Below are 18,867 nucleotides of genomic sequence, written 5' to 3' on the forward strand. Positions count from 1 at the left end.
TCGTAATATCCAGTTGGATTAGCCTGTCTATATTTCATAATTAAAATGATCTAAATTCACCTTTCATAGGTTGATGTTAGTTCTGAAAGAAAGAGCTGAGTCCCCAGAGGTTTAGTTTGTCTGAATGGCTGGGTGGAATCAGCATGGCTTTGTTTCAGCTGCATGCTCCAAATTTTCATCAGTTATTTTTGTAACTTCAAGAGAGGGGATAAATTATTTTTAAAGAAGTTTTTGAGGTTCTAACTTAAGGTCCCATTAAATGTAACATGAGAGAAACTGATACTGGTAAACAAGAGGAGGCGTGTAGAAAGATAGGGGATTACACACCGCAGCCTAAACGGGTTCCTCATTCTAGTAAGAACTAAATTACACAATCCCTGGAGCTAATATCCCGATCCTAAGAGGTGAATCTTATTGGACAATGAGGACACAAACATAGGACATAACATCAGGTGTGTGGAACTGAGTAGTGAAGACGAATGGACTCTATCCATTTTGAGAGGTTTTATTTGAGTTGGAATGAAATATTGTAGTCACAAAGAAATGAACACATGTGTTATTGCTAAAGGTCAAAGATCAGAATATAAACCCCCACAATGTGACAACAGGTTGCTAAAGGTCAGAGGTCAGAATATAAAACCCCCACAATGAGACAACAGGTTGCTAAAGGTCAAAGATCAGAATATAAACCCCCACAATGTGACAACAGGTTGCTAAAGGTCAGAGGTCAGAATATAAAACCCCCATAATGTGACAACAGGTTGCTAAAGGTCAAAGGTCAGAATATAAAACCCCCACAATGTGACAAGAGGTTGCTAAAGGTCAGAGGTCAGAATATAAAACCCCCATAATGTGACAACAGGTTGCTAAAGGTCAGAGGTCAGAATATAAAACCCCCATAATGTGACAACAAGTTGCTAAAGGTCAAAGGTCAGAATATAAAACCCCCACAATGAGGCAACAGGTTGCTAAAGGTCAAAGGTCAGAATATAAAACCCCCATAATGTGACAACAGGTTGCTAAAGGTCAGAGGTCAGAATATAAAACCCCCACAATGAGGCAACAGGTTGCTAAAGGTCAAAGGTCAGAATATAAAACCCCCATAATGTGACAACAGGTTGCTGAAGGTCAAAGATCAGAATATAAAACCCCCACAATGAGACAACTTGTTGCTAAAAGTCAGAGGTCAGAATATAAAACCCCCACAATGAGACAACAGGTTGCTAAAGGTCAGAGGTCAGAATATAAAACCCCCACAATGAGACAACAGGTTGCTAAAGGTCAGAATATAAAACCCCCAAAATGAGACAACTGGTTGCTCATTATGAGCCTCTGTTGATCTTTACTCCTATGAAATTTAAATAGAACCTATAAAACTTGTTAATAAGAAAAAAGTATAATGTTTCAATGGGTCGGAAGGCAGGTGAGAAAAAAGTATTTTTGACAAATGTGGTGATGAAGAATATTCAGGTTTGATTTCTTTCCCTCAGAATCTTTTTGTCCCCCGCCGCAACGCGGTGCGGGGACATAGAAATGCCGGGCGTCCGTCCGTGCGTCCGTGTGTCCGTGCGTCCGTGTGTCCGTCCGTCACACTTTTTTGTAAGCGCTCTCATGCCTACAAATTTTGACCGATTTTCATTAAATTTATACCAAATGTTTATACCACTAATACTTTGGTCAAGTTCGAAAATCAGCATTGGTCGATACTTTTTGTTGGAGTTATAGGACTTTGATCACAATAATGACTCTGTTTTATCCAAAAATTGACCTTATAAGCGCTCTCATACCTACAAATTTTGACGGATTTTCATTAAATTTATACCAAATGTTTATACTACTATTACCTTGGTCAAGTTCGAAAATCAGCATTGGTCGATACTTTTTGTTGGAGTTATGGGACTTCGACCACAATAACGACTCCGTTTTATAAAAAAATTGACCTTGTAAGCGCTCTCATACCTACAAATTTTGACGGATTTTCATTAAATTTATACCAAATGTTTATACCGCTAATACTTTGGTCAAGTTCGAAAATCAGCATTGGTTGATACTTTTTGTTGGAGTTATGGAACTTTGTGACGGATTTATCACACTTTTTTGTAAGCGCTCTCATGCCTACAAATTTTGACGGATTTTCATTAAATTTATACCAAATGTTTATACCACTATTATCTTGGTCAAGTTGAAAATTAGCATTGGTCGATACTTTTTGTTGGAGTTATGGGACTTTGTGACCTTGTAAGCGCTCTCATGCCTACAAATTTTGACGGATTTTTATTAAATTTATACCAAATGTTTATACTGCTAATACTTTGGTCAAGTTCTTTTAGATTGTAGTATTTTGGATATATTTGCGACAGGAAAAATAGAAAAAAAAAATGGGTGTTGGGGGTAAAAAAATGTTCCCCCAACCTCCCCACACATTTAATTCTGGAACAGCCCTGAATGTTTGAAAATATTCCAATATACAGTATACTAGTATACTGCTTGACCGGCGGGGGACCCTGGAATTCTATTCTTGTTACTGTTTATGTCGCATAGTGTTTGGTGAAGAACGGTATCAAGTTCAAGTTGAAAAAGTGAAAATTTAAAATATATTAAGTACAACAATAGTAGTTTACTTTTTAAACAACAAGTTAGCGTGCCCTAACTTTTCTGATAAATATGTGCATCATCAGTGCTTAAGTGGAGTATTCAATGCACTAAATTCAAGATTGTTTGTTCAGTTATCGCTTCCTTTTATTAAAAAACAAGTCAAGTAGTAAGAAGAACTTACAAACAAGTTTTGAAATATGCATATAGTACTCTTATAAACATATTGCACTCTTAATATTATTCTAAGATTTGTGTGTGGAACAAAAGAAAGGATATCAATTAAAATTGATTTTGAAAACTAATGATTAAATTATGGATATAAAAAATTTAATTCAATCAACCTTAGAAAATTTGTCTGACTTCACATTTTTTTCTCGTTACTTGTTACCATGGACTTTGATAAATTAGATAAAAGTCCTACATACATCATGATATTCATAGCAACTGTTGTCATTATAGACCAAGTTTCTTGTCTTGCTCAAGATTACCATAGCTGCCACCATTGTCACACAGAGAGACTCTTGTCTGGCTCATGATTACCACGGCTACCATTGCCAATGGAAACAGACTCTTGTCTGGTTCATGATTACCATGGCTCCGATTGTCATTGGAAACAGACTCTTGTCTGGCCCATGATTACCATGACTACCATTGTCATTGGAAACACACTCTTGTCTGGTTCATGATTATCATGGCTACCATTGTCACTGGGGACACAGAGACTTTTTTCTGGCTCATGATACTAGTAACCATGGTTACTATTATCATTGAAGACACAGACACTTAGCTGACTTGTGATTACTAAGCTACCATGTAAATGGAGAAACAAACTCATCTGAACAAAGTTTAGCTTTGATTGTCTGTATAGACATATTGATGACTACATAACAGACAATGTAAGAAGCTTTCAGTCACCTGTCCAGGTACAGAGCCCCCACCTCCTCTGATTAACATTGCTTACTTCCCCTTCCTCTTGATGCTCCAACACTAGATGTCTCCATGATGCTGGGTTTATCTGTCTACATTTAATTCATCTCCACGCTCCCCAGATCATATCTTAAATAAATGAACTTGTCGGCTAGCTGGGATTACAGGGGTACAGATGTATTAGTGTACTGATTACATTTCCTCAGTATTACACTCACTGCATGGATTTCGTTTGGTATGCCATTTGCTATCTTGGACCAGAGCTAGTTTTTCTGACCTTTTGATTTCATGTAATACAGATCCTACTTCTGTATGTGAAATATCAATCAAAATCTCAGCTTAAAACAGCCAAACCAAGAGGTGATTGTATTAGAATAATTAAATGCAAATTATTGTCTGCAATGTAACTGTTTTTCACCCTTTTCCAGTGATTAAGTGTCGGCAGAGTGATGGTAATTATTATACCTTAATATGATGTGCCCTCTCCATATCAAACACAAACCTGTGTACGATCAGCGGGCACTTATCAATCTGCCAACAGCACAGGCTAACAGGTACAAAATGAGTTTTACGATTATTTTGGCAGAAATATGACGTAACCACTAGGGTTATATCGTGGAAAACACACTTCAAGACATTTTCTGTTTTCCGCTTGATTTTTATGTTCATTTTCTACTGTACAGAAAAACGACTAAATATGTGAAGAAGAATTGTACGTCATTACGTCCTTCAGGGTTTCTTAAGCCTAAAGACATGCAAATCTATAATTAAAGATTTATTTTTTGGAAATTACTAACAATATTTTCATGTTTCAATATTTACCCGAACTGCTAGAGTTTAGAAAGGTTTAAATAAGAATTGAAATAAATGAGCTGGAAGTGACTTAAAACAACAAAAAACATTTGATCCTACAATTCCTTCCACAGACAGCTCACGTGTTGTTTGGTATAGTTGGATCATTGTTAGCTAGCAGGTCAATACCCTGCATTATAACTATATAAATGCTCTGTTTGGCTTAATGATAATGCAAGTGTTGACAGAACAATCCAAATTTGAATAGTTTTAAAAACTTAAATTAGGTTTTGTTTGAAGTTTGTATTTGTTCTTACTTTAATCCAAAGTGTACTTAAGGGTCTCTTGGTGAAAGGAACTGTTTGAAAATATAATGGAGTGGAATAGAACTAAAGGGATCAAAACTGGTGAGGAGAAAAGGCACTGTTTCTCTACTGTAATCCTTATATACTAAAGTCTGCTCTGCAGGTACCTGAAGTTATTGTTTCACTGTATAATTTGATGTAGAGTTTTTGTAAAGTGTATTTCTCGGTGTTAAATCAATATCCAACAGGTGTGCTGATACAGGTGTGATGATTTCAATAGATACGACACAATCACAATTTAATCAATTACAAACCGGTGACAAGGCCCCTCACAGGGGCGGCCCACAAAATTGTCCCGGGAGTGAGAAGAAACCGGGAGAGACACGGACCATCAAAACAACTGGGGCAGTCCATCAATCACAGAGAAATCAATTAGGTCTGGGGGCCCATCAATCATTACTGTCGCTGTCAATCAAAAGAGATCAGGGAGTTCTCCATAGTAAAGATTGACTTACATGATGGCTATTGTCAAAAAGGCCATTAAGGTTGAAAGCAAAACAGATAGTGTAGTTTTTATGGATCTTGTAGGATGGATAAAGGGGGTTGATGGGTTGGAACCGAAATAGGCACCTTCTGTGTTAGATGTAATGAAATGTGGCAAAGGAAGTTTGATATTTCACTGAATATGCAACCAAGATGATGCAAAATCGAAATCACAAGTAACAGATATGTTGGACCAAATTTTCCAGTTGAATTACACCGGATGAGTAGATTCCAAGGTTTTGAAGACACTGTACAATCCTTGTATCAGATAATACTGTTTTTTCAGGACCTTGTCATTTAAAGATTAATAAATGAAAGGTTCTGTTTTGTAGTTGTTTGAATAATGTTACCACAAACATTAACCTGTTACCAACTGAAAATTGACCACAACCACCCCCAACACTCCCAAACATATACTCCTGAACGGCCACATCTGATCACTCTTCAGACTACCAGTACTTGATATCAAGCTCAACAACTACACTAGTTCATCAAGCTTTACTACTTGTTCATTACACAAAACTTCTACGCAAGTTCATCAAGCTTTACTACTAGTACATTAGACTACATTACTACATCAGTTCATCAAACTTTACTACTAGTTCATTAGGCTACACTACTACACTAGTTCATCAAGCTTTACTACTAGTTCATTAGGCTACACTAGTTCATCAAGCTTTACTACTAGTTCATTAGGCTACACTACTTCACTAGTTTATCAAGCTTTACTACTAGTTCATTAGGCTACACTACTACATTAGTTCATCAAACTTTACTACTAGTTCATTAGGCTACAATACTACACTAGTTCATCAAGCTTTACTACTAGTTCATTAGGCTACACTACTACACTAGTTCATCAAACTTTACTACTAGTTCATTAGGCTACACTACTACATTAGTTCATCAAGCTTTACTACTAGTTCATTAGGCTACACTTCTACACTAGTTCATCAAGCTTTACTACTAGTTCATTAGGCTACACTACTACACTAGTTCATCAAACTTTACTACTAGTTCATTAGGCTACACTACTACATTAGTTCATCAAACTTTACTACTAGTTCATTAGGCTACAATACTACACTAGTTCATCAAGCTTTACTACTAGTTCATTAGACTACACTACTACATTAGTTCATCAAACTTTACTACTAGTTCATTAGGCTACAATACTACACTAGTTCATCAAGCTTTACTACTAGTTTATTAGACTACACTACTACATCAAGCTTTACTACTAGTTCATTAGGCTACACTTGTTCATCAAGCTTTACTACTAGTTCATTAGACTACACTACTACATTAGTTCATCAAGCTTTACTACTAGTTCATTAGACTACACTACTACATCAAGCTTTACTACTAGTTCATTAGGCTACACTTGTTCATCAAGCTTTACTACTAGTTCATTAGGCTACACTACTTCATCAAGCTTTACTACTAGTACATTAGGTTACACTACTACACTAGTTTATTAAGCTTTAATACTAGTTTATTAGACTACACTACTACACTAGTTCATCAAGCTTTAATACTAGTTTATTAGACTACATTAGTTCATCAAGCTTTACTACTAGTACATTAGGCTACACTACTACACTAGTTCATCAAGCTTTAATACTAGTTTATTAGACTACATTAGTTCATCAAGCTTTACTACTAGTTCATTAGGCTACACTACTACACTAGTTCATCAAGCTTTAATACTAGTTTATTAGACTACATTAGTTCATCAAGCTTTACTACTAGTACATTAGGCTACACTACTACACTAGTTTATTAAGCTTTAATACTAGTTTATTAGACTACACTAGTTTACCAAGCTTTACTACTAGTTCATTAGACTACACTAGTTCATCAAGCTTTTCTACTAGTTTATTAGACTACACTTGTTCATCAAGCTTTACTACTAGTTCATTAGGCTACACTACTACACTAGTTTATTAAGCTTTAATACTAGTTTATTAGACTACATTAGTTCATCAAGCTTTACTACTAGTACATTGGGCTACACTACTACACTAGTTCATCAAACTTTACTACTAGTTCATTAGACTATACTACTACACTAGTTCATCAAGCTTTACTACTAGTTCATTAGGCTACACTGCTACACTAGTTCATCAAGCTTTACTACTAGTACATTGGGCTACACTACTACATTAGTTCATCAAGCTTTACTACTAGTACATTTGGCTACACTACTTCATCAAGCTTTACTACTAGTTCATTAGGCTACACTACTACACTAGTTTACCAAGCTTTACTACTAGTTCATTAGACTACACTAGTTCATCAAGCTTTTCTACTAGTTTATTAGACTACACTTGTTCATCAAGCTTTACTACTAGTACATTAGACTACACTACTACACTAGTTTACCAAGCTTTACTACTAGTTCATTAGACTACACTACTACATTAGTTCATCAAGCTTTACTACTAGTACATTGGGCTACACTACTACACTTACTTAAACAATGCATGTACTACAATAGTAAATCAGTCTATTTTACACTACATTAGTTTATTTGACTACACCATGACACTTTTTTATTTGGCTTAACTACACAGGCCTTTATTTTACACTAGTTTGTCAAGCTACTCTACTACACTAGTTCATCAGGTAACACTCTATGAGATAACACTATCACACTAGTTCTTAAGGCTATGATCCATATTAATTTATCAGGTTACACTAAACTACACTAGTTCACCAGGTTACACTGTACTGCATTGGTTTATAAGATAACACTATCACACTAGTTCTTCGGGCTCATTTTATTTTTGGTTGTCAGGCTAAACTACTTCACTAGATATCAAGTTATAGTACTGTAGTAGATTATCAGCTACACTACTTCACTAGATTATCAGGCTATACTTTACAACACTAGTACAACAGGCTACAGTACTTCACTAGATTGTCAGGCTTAATTACTTCACTTGATTATCAGACTACACTACTACACTAAAAAATCAGACTACACTACTACAGTAGATAAATGGACTACACTACTTCACTAGATTATCAGGATTCACTAGATTATCAGGCTATACTTTACAACACTAGTAAAACAGGCTACACTACTACACTAGATATTAGGCTACACTACTACACTAGATTATTAGGCTACACTTGATTATCAGGTTTTACTTTACAACACTAGTACAACAGGCTACACTACTACACTAGATTGTCAGGCTACACTACTACACTAGCTTTATCAGTCTATACTTTACAACACTAGTACAATCAGCTAAACTACAAGACTAGTTTATGGATAGCTCACACCATGTGACTCTGTAAACAGATTCCAGTGTTTTTAGCTGATGTATGTATTTTGATTATGAAACAATCTGATGTGGATTACATTCATGCTGTCAACATGCAGAGTTTGGGTAAATACTTGTCGTTCCTACAAGTCTCTGTGTCAGAAACATGCTAAACACATGTCCCACGTCAGGCTGCTAGAATTGCAGTCTGCTGTCAACAGAGTAGAAACATTTAGGGAACTGAAACCAGTAGTCACTGACAAAAGTTTGATCTTAATGCTGTACATTAGAAAAGTCTGCGATGGGTATATAGACTACTCCCTGTGGGTATATAGACTACTCCCTGTGGGTATATAGACTACACCCTGTGGGAATATAGACTGCTCCCTGTGGGTATATAGACTACTCCCTGTGGGTATATAGACTACTCCCTGTGGGTATATAGACTACTCCCTGTGGTTATATAGACTACTCCCTGTGGGTATATAGACTACTCCCTGTGGGTATACAGACAACTCCCTGTGGGTATATAGACTACTCCCTGTGGGTATACAGACTACTCCCTGTGGGTATATAGACTACTCCCTGTGGGTATACAGACAACTCCCTGTGGGTATTTAGACTACTCCCTGTGGGTATATAGACTACACCCTGTGGGTATATAGACTACACCCTGTGGGTATACAGACAACTCCCTGTGGGTATTTAGACTACTCCCTGTGGGTATATAGACTACACCCTGTGGGTATATAGACTACACCCTGTGGGTATACAGACAACTCCCTGTGGGTATATAGACTACACCCTGTGGGTATATAGACTACTCCCTGTGGGTATATAGACTACACCCTGTGGGTATATAGACTACTCCCTGTGGGTATATAGACTACACCCTGTGGATTTATAGACTGCTCCCTGTGGGTATATAGACTACTCCCTGTGGGTATATAGACTACACCCTGTGGGTTTATAGACTGCTCCCTGTGGGTATATAGACAACTCCCTGTGGGTATTTAGACTACTCCCTGTGGGTATATAGACTACACCCTGTGGGTATATAGACTACTCCCTGTGGGTATATAGACTACACCCTGTGGGTATATAGACTGCTCCCTGTGGGTATATAGACTACTCCCTGACCAGGGGATGACTGATTGTTCAATAAAGACAGACAAACATAATGTACTAAGAAAACAAAGGATAAATGAGTTTTTTATTTTTATCTAATTACAGACAGACAAACCTTTAAAATACTAAGCAAACAAAGAAGAAGTGAGTTCTTTATTTAATCCCCTAATATGCTGACTGTCATCAAGTGTCTTGCAGCTCAACAGATTATATAAGTCATCAGTTTTGTGTTGTTATTTTATCTTTGTCATTGAACCTATATGAAAAGTACTAAACACTTAAAAATCTTAAAATTCCTGGTCCTTTACAGACGAGGAATGTAGATATAAGTGGTTGACGAGTTGGTGCGGAGAGTGGGGGTTTCCGCTGACTCTCGCGAGAGGCTGGCTGTTGGGGGGTTCTGTGGTTTGGTTGCTGGTCGCGGTGTTACGCTGTGTGAGGGGGACGCTGGGCTGAGACAGGGGGCGCTTTGTCACGGTACTTCAGATTTGTCATCTGGAATGTGGTCAGTACATCCTGATGATGAAATCACTTCCCTGATGGAGAGGCGAAAAAAATAATAGCAGGGATGAAAATAACTCAGCAACACTCGGCTTATACCTAAGAAAAAACAAAGTAAATCTGTAACATTCGTCATGCTTGACATTAGCAAAATCATGTAATGGAGATAGAAATAACTTAATATTCAAACACTTACCATGCTAAACCTTAGCTTAACCAAATATCAGAGATGAAAATAACTTGTCAACATACGTACTCCATAAATTACCTTAGCAAAATCATATAGATCTTAATATAACACACTTTATGCTTAACTTTAACTAAAATAAATATAACTCATTAACACCTATATAGCAAAAACATATATCGAAAAATAAATTAACTCGGTAACACCATCCATGTTTGTACGTTAGCAGGTAACGCCATCCATGTTTGTACGTTAGCAGGTAACGCCATCCATGTTTGTACGTTAGCAGGTCCTCCGTGTTATTGCCGTGAGTTGGCACACTTTAAGGTCGGAGATGAAATGAATGGATGACCTTGGGGACCAGCAGAATTCAGGGCAATGAAGTCTCCCTCTGTCGAGGGCCCTTGAACATTTCTTTTGCTTAAGTGGGAGCCATAGCAGCTCTGGTTTCTATTGCCTCAATTGAAAAAGAGAAGCTCTGGTCATGTTGTGCTTTGGAAGAATCTGAAGTTGTGGAGTAGTTTGTTGGCAGCCTGACTGTGCTAGGATCTTCATTTCATCTTTTCTAACCCTGACCCCTGCCCCGCCCCGCCCCCCACCCCACCCCTTTACTACCTGTCACTCTCCACCCCCCCCCCACCCCACCCCACTCCTACAGCTAATCTTGGGGTAGAGCTGAGGAGTACTGATGGTCTATAAAATGGTCTACCTACAAATACTGACTAAATGTATTCCACCTATTAACCTTTTTGTATGCAAGTTGCAAATATTGTGAAACAGAAGTAAATCTGTTATCTTTTTAAATTTTTTTAGTTAGTTTTTTGCAATTACTAATATTTCATATATATATATATATATATATATATATATATATATATATATATATATATATATATATAAATATATATATATATATATATATCACAATTTTTTTTGTGTGATTATGAAATATTTGTGAAAATAGCTAGAAAAATTATCCAAAAATTACCAAGTATAAGGAATACATGTATCTGATCTAATTTAGGACTTGAATTGATGAGATGAGGATATAAGAGATCGTATATAAGAGAATGAAGTCATTTATTTCAGGTACCAAACCCCTTGATCTGGACAGTGACCAAAGATTTAAGGAAAAAATTTATTTGCTTTGGTGTTGTACCCTATTATGTAATAAGCATATGCATGAATGTTTCATGGGCTTTAAATAATTTTTTCTGCTCTGTGGATTTTATTGGTACCTTATTGTTTCGCTGATTCAAGACCCGGAAATGACTCATACCAAGAAGAAGGAGCTTTGGAATCTTTTGAATCGGCCCAATTGCTCAGATAAGACAGTCCAATCTCACAGATCAAATTTGACCTTTTGAACTCTATTGAAAAAGTTCAAACATGGATTTGTGAGATTTTCTATACATTTTCTGTGTGTTTTGTTTAAGACAGTAGGGGAAGATAGCAGTAGTTGAGTGTCTTTATGGTGGAACCACCCTGAAACAAGTCCGATTCAATGAAATGGCAGCCCTGTCTACCTATAACATATCCTAGTGTACTTAGAAATCAGCACCTGAAACACAAATCTTTGAATAGTGGAACTACCCTGAAACAAGTCAAATTCTATACGTGGCACCCCCCCCCCCCCCCCCTCCTGAAACCTTTTACTTCTAAGTACATGTATTATGATTTTGAACTTGCCATGATACATATAGCAATGCCATCATAGCTCAGTTAGTTCACATAAAAACTTTTGTCTGAAGTGATGACTTTTTTTTTAAAAATGACTTAATCTTCTAGAGTGGGAACCTGTTATTACTCTTGAAGTGTATTAAATGATGATAAAGTGGGTATACCGGTACACCATATTAACCTAGTGTTTATACTCACTGGCAAGAGTTGATTCATTTTGACCTTGAAAACAAAACATTTGACCTTGACCCTAAAAGCAAATGTTCAAAGCTGAGAACTTGTTAGAACAAATTAAGCTTAATTAATAGTAAATAATTCAAAGAAAACAGATTGCATCAGCAGCACAAGATGGCTCCAGTGGTTAGTAAGTTAGAATGGGACTAGATAAGACAAGGAATGGGGGATTTATCCACTAGAGCACATCCACAGAATTGTCCTGGTGAATTATGCTGAGAAAATTTTAAAAATTCGAATTGTTGGAAACTCTGAATGATTTCAGTAATAGTTTTCAAAAAAGTTTTCTCTGAAGCATGTAAAAAAAGAAACAGAGCTGGGGCTACATGTAGAGGGATATTTTCAACACCTAATTTTTTTCTTTATTTTTTTTTTTTTTTTGTAAAACCTGATATATATATAGAAAACCTTTTTGTGAACAGTTGATGTAGGTAAGGGGCAAATCAAGTCACTAGAATTAGTGTCAGTGTAAACAGAGGAGGAAAACAAAGTGGAAAGTGCCTGGCTTTATTGAAACCTAGTTTCGCCCCTCCCGTTGAGAAAAATAACTGTATTACGCAATGCGCCAAGTGTCTGTTTACTTCGCCTTATCTTCAGAATTTTGCACTTTATCTGGATTCTGTGATGCTGACTGAGAGTTTTTTGGAGGGGGAGGATGGAAGAAAAAAGAGGGGGAGGGGGTTATAGAGAAATAAAATATGGTTTAATTTTGGAACTAAAATAGATTTTGAACTGGGGTTTAACACTGGCTCATGGGGGTCTAACAATGAAATATTATGTTCCATGTTTAAATGGTACATCAAATTCAAAATGTGATGTAATGAAAGCATACCGATCAATGCAGAATTTCTTTTACAGGGCATGAATAAGGGCCAATCTCTCAGTTTTCAGATTTGTGTCCAAAACTTATTTTTGTTGTACTAAATTTAAAGAATTGCATTTGTATAATTTGATCTGTAATTTAAAAAATAATAGGAGTAAGCTTGGTAGGTCAATGAAGTAAAATTGTAGATAGTGATAAGCTTGCCTCTGCTAATTCTAAAGTAACTCAGTAAGGAAGACTCAAATCACAGAAGATAGTGCTGAAGGTTGGAGTGTACAGGTGATGTACTGTTGTGTCATCCATCTGTGGCCATGTATACTTAATGAGGCACATCTCTGTTCAAGCAAAATGTGGAGTCAAAAACAATTTGACAAGCAATTGTTGTAAATTTATTATTTGAATAGATCTTAAATGTGAATGTGTTTTATGATATATTACCTTAATTCATGGCTACAGGTAGGCATAATAAAAATACTGAGAAAAAGACCAAAAAGTCTCCTTTTATTTCATGAATTATTCATAAGTGGAGTTTGTTATCATCCGTTATGTTTAAAATTCAGTAGGGAACGCATTAGTTTCCGTTTGCTGAGAGGTAAAAGCTTTAATACACAGTCAGGCAGCTGATGAAGTGATGGAGTGCTATAGAAAGATAGGAGAAAGACAAACAAGAGCCAGCCCTTTGTTGTCGTGGACAAAAAAAAAAAAATGGTGGAAACATTTACATAATTTACTTCTTACCTAAACCAAGATTCATTCATGAAAACTTTCACATTCAGTCCTACAAAAAACCTCAAAGACATTTAGACTGGATGACTGGTTGAATTGAATGGCTGGTTATACGAGTTTTTTATTGCCGTTTTCAGTTCACTGAGATAAGTTACAGTAAGCATCAAGTTCATTGATAATTTATTGCCTGGCACCACACAATGGCTTCGGCCCATTAAGATCCTTCATGTTCCTTTCTCCATTCAGCGGTGTTTCTCCCCCCCTTTCCCGCTTCGCCCACGGTCAGAGAAGGGAACCAGTTCTCAGGCCTCCGTTCCGTTTTATGATGGGATCCTCCGAGTTTTTATGCTGAAGCCGAGATTTTTATGACATTTCTATCTCTTCTGCGTGAATGATACATTTTCTCTAATCCCCTGTCTTTTTCTTTACAGGTCCATAATGTGAACTTTGCCTTTGAGTTAATGCAGGATGCTGGTCTCGCCAAACCAAAGGCCCGGCCTGAAGGTAATGACCCACCCCACAGTGTTTGTTAAATGTCTGAAGTGAGAGGGGAGGGAGTGTTAAGGCCATGGATTAATTTTTTAATAAATATTCTTCTTATAATTAAAGATTTCTTAGAATGTTTCAAACTTATCTAGATATATCCATTTTATAGTCAGTGTGTTACTCTGTCAAAGTAAATATATGAGTTTTGAGTAATAGGTGTTTCTTTTGCTCATTAAACATTAATTTCTAAATAAAGTATTGATGGTATCTATTTGGATTCGTAGAATTTGAGTAATAAAGTGATAATATCTCGATCAAAATCAAAAATTTGTTAAGTAAAAGTTTAATGAACCTTTCAAAGTAATAGTGATGAATTGTTAATGTGCGCGGTGATAGGCTGTAGTTAGGTGGAGGCGGGGGGCGGGTACCAGCTTACAGGGGCAGTCGGATTCAGGCTGGTTCCAGATAACCCCACTAAATTACAATAGATATCGTCTAGATTAGAAATGTTTTACGTTTCACATTAAAAAGAAAGACATGATTTGTTCAGCCATTTAAAGTGCTTGGACTTAAACGCATCTTTTATCACTTTGTGATCTTTCCTTTTTGGATTTTTAAATGATACAGCTTATATTTGCCTGTCTGATATTTCCCCGTATTTTTGCTGTATTGTAGATGTTGTGAACCAGGATCTGAAGTCCACCCTCAGAGTTTTATACAACATCTTCACCAAGTACAAAGGTCAAGGCTTGTAACCATGGAAACTGTAACCAAGACAATCAGGATGTAAAGAATACTCATGACACAGAAACCACATGAAAGACAAAACGGTTTTCAAAGTTGGAATTGGACTTGGGGTTTTTTCTCTGCAGAAAAAATGAAAAACTCTCATTTAATCATATCTCACTGCCTCGAGCTTTGAAAACTGAAATACAGAGTTATACTCTTTTCTTCTCTTTTTTGTAGAGACAATTTTAATTAGCGACTTATGTGGGCTTCCAAAATTTTATTTTTATTGTTAAGAAAAAACATTTTGTGTGTGACTGTTACAGATATCTCAATGTGATGATTTTTCATAAGACCTCTGACTATATTAGTTCACTTCAAGGTCATTTCCAATATGCTGTATCAGATTTACTGAATTACAATAGGTATACCCCGTTTGAATTGATTCAGGTTTTTTTTTTTTTTTACCTGGCCTGTTTAGTGCCGAGTCGTTAGAATTATGACATGCCTGATAACCCGGGAGCTTTGATAAGTTTGTTGTAGAGAAAACAGAGAAGGCCCTTGATCGGAAGTTGTGACAACTCGTGAGTCATCAGGGAAACAGTCCCAATGCTACCAGCTCTGTTACGTAACATGCACTTTGATGGTCTGTCTATCTGTAAGACCTACACACATGTACCTTGTGTAAATTTTTTACTCTCTGCTGGCTACGGCCACTTTTTATTCCGTTAGATGCCTGTGCTGAATTACTGTTGGTAGGGACCCTGATTAATGTACAGAGACAGAGACCAAATAAAAGCACAAACTTTTGTTGGTTGTTACGACAATTACAGGGGACATTAATGTCGCAGTGTTACCACATTTTGTTATACCTGCCCGTACATGTTTGTTCCGTTCCTCTGATGCTGAAGTGATACGCGTTCTCCGTGCTGTGGAGACTGGCAGTAATTGAGTTAGGCCTACTTTAATCATCTAACGGAGTGCCTTTTCTAATCCCGCCTAAATGTCACTGATTTTTAATATTGCTGTAAGTTAGGCCCCAGTTATAAGTTTATTCCTTTTTTCAATTACACCAACTGCCAAAAAGTGGTGGTTATGGCTAGGAACCTAAATTAACACAGTCATTGTAAATGACACTGCATTACAAACGCTGGCATGGATCCCCTTAACTGCCTGTTTAATAGGGTCATTACATCCCAGATTACCAATCATTTCAGCCTCCGATTTTATTTCTGGGTACCTGAGTTGGAGGCTATGTAAGATTGATAAAACAAAAGAAAAGATGTTTGTCCTGTGGTGATCAGCTTCCATCACTAGTGTGGTATTCCTACGTGCCCGTTAAGTATAGTATACCCCAACAGCTTCCATCACTAGTGTGGTATTCCTACGTGCCCGTTAAGTATAGTATACCCCAAGCCCGATACGTATAGTATACCCCAAGCCGTTAGGTATAGTATGCCCCAAGCCCGTTTAGTATAGTATGCCCACATGCTCCAGCGATTAACACCCATCACTAAGATTCAAGCACCGGGGTTGTTTTTGGCATCAAATGAGTTCAGAACATTGGTCTTTTAATTGAGAAGTACAGATTCCAGTCATTGGAATATATTATTGATAGATTGCTAAATTTATTTGAAGTTAAAAACAAAACCATTTATGCTGACAATGTGTTTACTTAACCTGAGAAAAATCGGTAAAGATGAAATGTATGTGTATGTATTTATTATGTACTATGGTATCATTTAGAAGATGTCTGTTCTATGTCTGAATTAGAAATTCATAGCGTGTGTTATCGTTGTACTTTTTTATATCCATTATTATTTATGGTGCTACTTTGACAAATGTTTTATTAATATTTTTATATAGTCCGCTATAGAAAGTGTTTATTGTCCGCAAATAAAAAATATGGAATATATTATGACATGTTTCCTTGTGTTTAATTCTGGTAAAATTCTTGGTTGACTTAATTTGGATGCCTTCTATTTTAACTGCTATCCATCCATTGATGAGAGATAAATCGAATTGTTTCTACAATACATGTATAAGTCTCTCTCTCTCTCTCTCTCTCTCTCTCTCTCTCTCTCTCTCTCTCTCTTATGTCTGTCAGTACTCTCTCTCTCAAAAACTCCTATGTAAATATTTAGACTTTTATTTCAAGAAAATATATACAATGCAGACCAGTATTCTGTGTTACAGGATCTCTCTCTCTCTCTCTCTCTCTCTCTCTCTCTCTCTCTCTCTCTCTCTCTCATATCTATTACACCAGTATTTCTGTTACATGTTACAGAATTATCAAAGTATTAAATATTATAAGTTCTGTACAGGGTGTGTGTTATATTAAAACAGAGGAGAAAAAGAAAAAAGAGTGCTGAAGAACCATCCAATATTTTTACAACAGCCAGAAAATGAGATTTATTAACAAAAACAAATATTTTTGTTGTGTGTTGTGTTTTTCGTCCACTTCAGTATCGATGCACACAAGTACTGAAGCAAGGAAATGACAGGGCAGTGTTCTGTATAGCCACCAAGTATGCATGATTCACAGGTACCTGCAGCAGCCACTGCATTATGTAATTTTATTTATTTATTGTTTAATTATTTGTTTTTATTAATACATGTATCAGTTCAGTTGTCTTTTGCTTCTGTTCTATTTGATAACCTCAACAAATGTTGACTTAGTTTATCTCTTTCGGGGCCAATTGTTTCACATATGGTATCACTTTAATATTACAACACAGGCCTGTACTTCACTGATGTTATCAATAACCACACGACAATAAAGTTATTATTAACTAGTAGCAATGCTCTCTCTCTCTCTCCTCTCTCTCTCTCTCTCTCTCTCTCTCTCTCTCTCTCTCTCTCTCTCTCTCTCTCTCTCCTCTCTCTCTCTCTCTCTCATAAATCGCTGTGGTGATCAAACATCCCGTACAGGATAGCAATCTCTCTCTCTCTCTCTCTCTCTCTCTCTCTCTCTCTCTCTCTCTCTCTCTCTTGATGTCTGTCAGTACTCTCTCACGGGGAGTTATTGTACATAGTAAGAATTCCCCTCCCTTGCTTCGTGAGGAAGCTTTCCACATCGGAATGGTGGACTCGCCGACTGCAGCCCCGGTGAAGGATGAACTGCACATTAACTCGCAGGGGGTAGGTCTCCTTCCCTTAGTGTTTTCGGTTAGTTAATTAAAACGGGGGGAAATTCGATCCCAAGGAATGCGCCCTAATTCTCCCAATCATCATTACGACAGGAGGAAACTGATCGAGGAATCTTTGGAACATTAATTTCACAGATAAACTTCTCTCGGCTCACGCCAAGTATGTTTGTCTCTGTCGCCGAATTATTATTTTAGTTCAGTGTAATTCTACGTTAAAAATGAGGGACATCGCACGTGGCATTTCGCTGCATGTCAGTGTTACACAGTTTTATACTATCGATATATTATTATTGTTATTTCAAATGATTTTTATGCAATGTTTCGTAAAGGACAGCGTTTTTACCGAACCGCGCGTTTGATCAATTTTTGCCGAGCACCAAATTATGTATATCTAGACCGCCAAATTGCACACGGCAATGTAAGCAGGCGTAATCTTCAATGGTGTATACTACATAATTAAAAAGAGTATAAATTTTAATTTTATCACAAGGTTTCCGCGTAATCCAGCTTAACGTGATATCTACCGGCAGTTTGACATAATTTTCTGATATATCCTCGGGGAGCGCTGCTTTTAAAATTGACAAACTGTCAATCTCGAGTTTGAGGGGTTATTGGCTGGTCCTAGGCACGGGTCGCGCTGTGATGGGACTTGTGATATTGTAGCTGGGAGTCACAGAGCCTGGTTCAGAAGTGACGAATGGTTCTGCATTCTGATGGCAAAATATTGACTCTGTGAAATGCGCCATATCTGTCGCGCGATCAGGTGTCAAAATCTCTTATCCATTTTTTA

The 18,867-nt window shown here is 36.9% G+C and overlaps 1 protein-coding gene and 1 long non-coding RNA gene across 3 annotated transcripts in view; one reads left to right on the forward strand and one right to left on the reverse strand.

Moving 5' to 3' along the window:
- Positions 1–16,846, forward strand: part of LOC128184465 (beta-parvin-like) — a 38,930-nt gene extending 22,084 nt beyond the window's left edge. For both annotated transcript variants that reach the window (XM_052853958.1, XM_052853957.1), the window contains exons 12-13: positions 14,148–14,220; positions 14,878–16,846. In XM_052853958.1, the coding sequence (XP_052709918.1) occupies positions 14,148–14,220; positions 14,878–14,957 (153 nt within the window). In that variant the 3' untranslated portion in view covers positions 14,958–16,846. The remainder of the gene's footprint in view (positions 1–14,147; positions 14,221–14,877) is intronic.
- Positions 9,639–14,140, reverse strand: LOC128184469 (uncharacterized). The gene is made up of 2 exons (XR_008243735.1): positions 13,729–14,140; positions 9,639–10,165 (listed from the first exon to the last, which is right to left on the reverse strand). It is a non-coding gene; the product is annotated as an uncharacterized LOC128184469 (long non-coding RNA).
- Positions 16,847–18,867: the final 2,021 nt, after the last annotated feature.

Source organism: Crassostrea angulata, chromosome 5, assembly GCF_025612915.1.
Source record: "Crassostrea angulata isolate pt1a10 chromosome 5, ASM2561291v2, whole genome shotgun sequence".
In the NCBI taxonomy this organism is placed as follows: domain Eukaryota; kingdom Metazoa; phylum Mollusca; class Bivalvia; order Ostreida; family Ostreidae; genus Magallana; species Magallana angulata.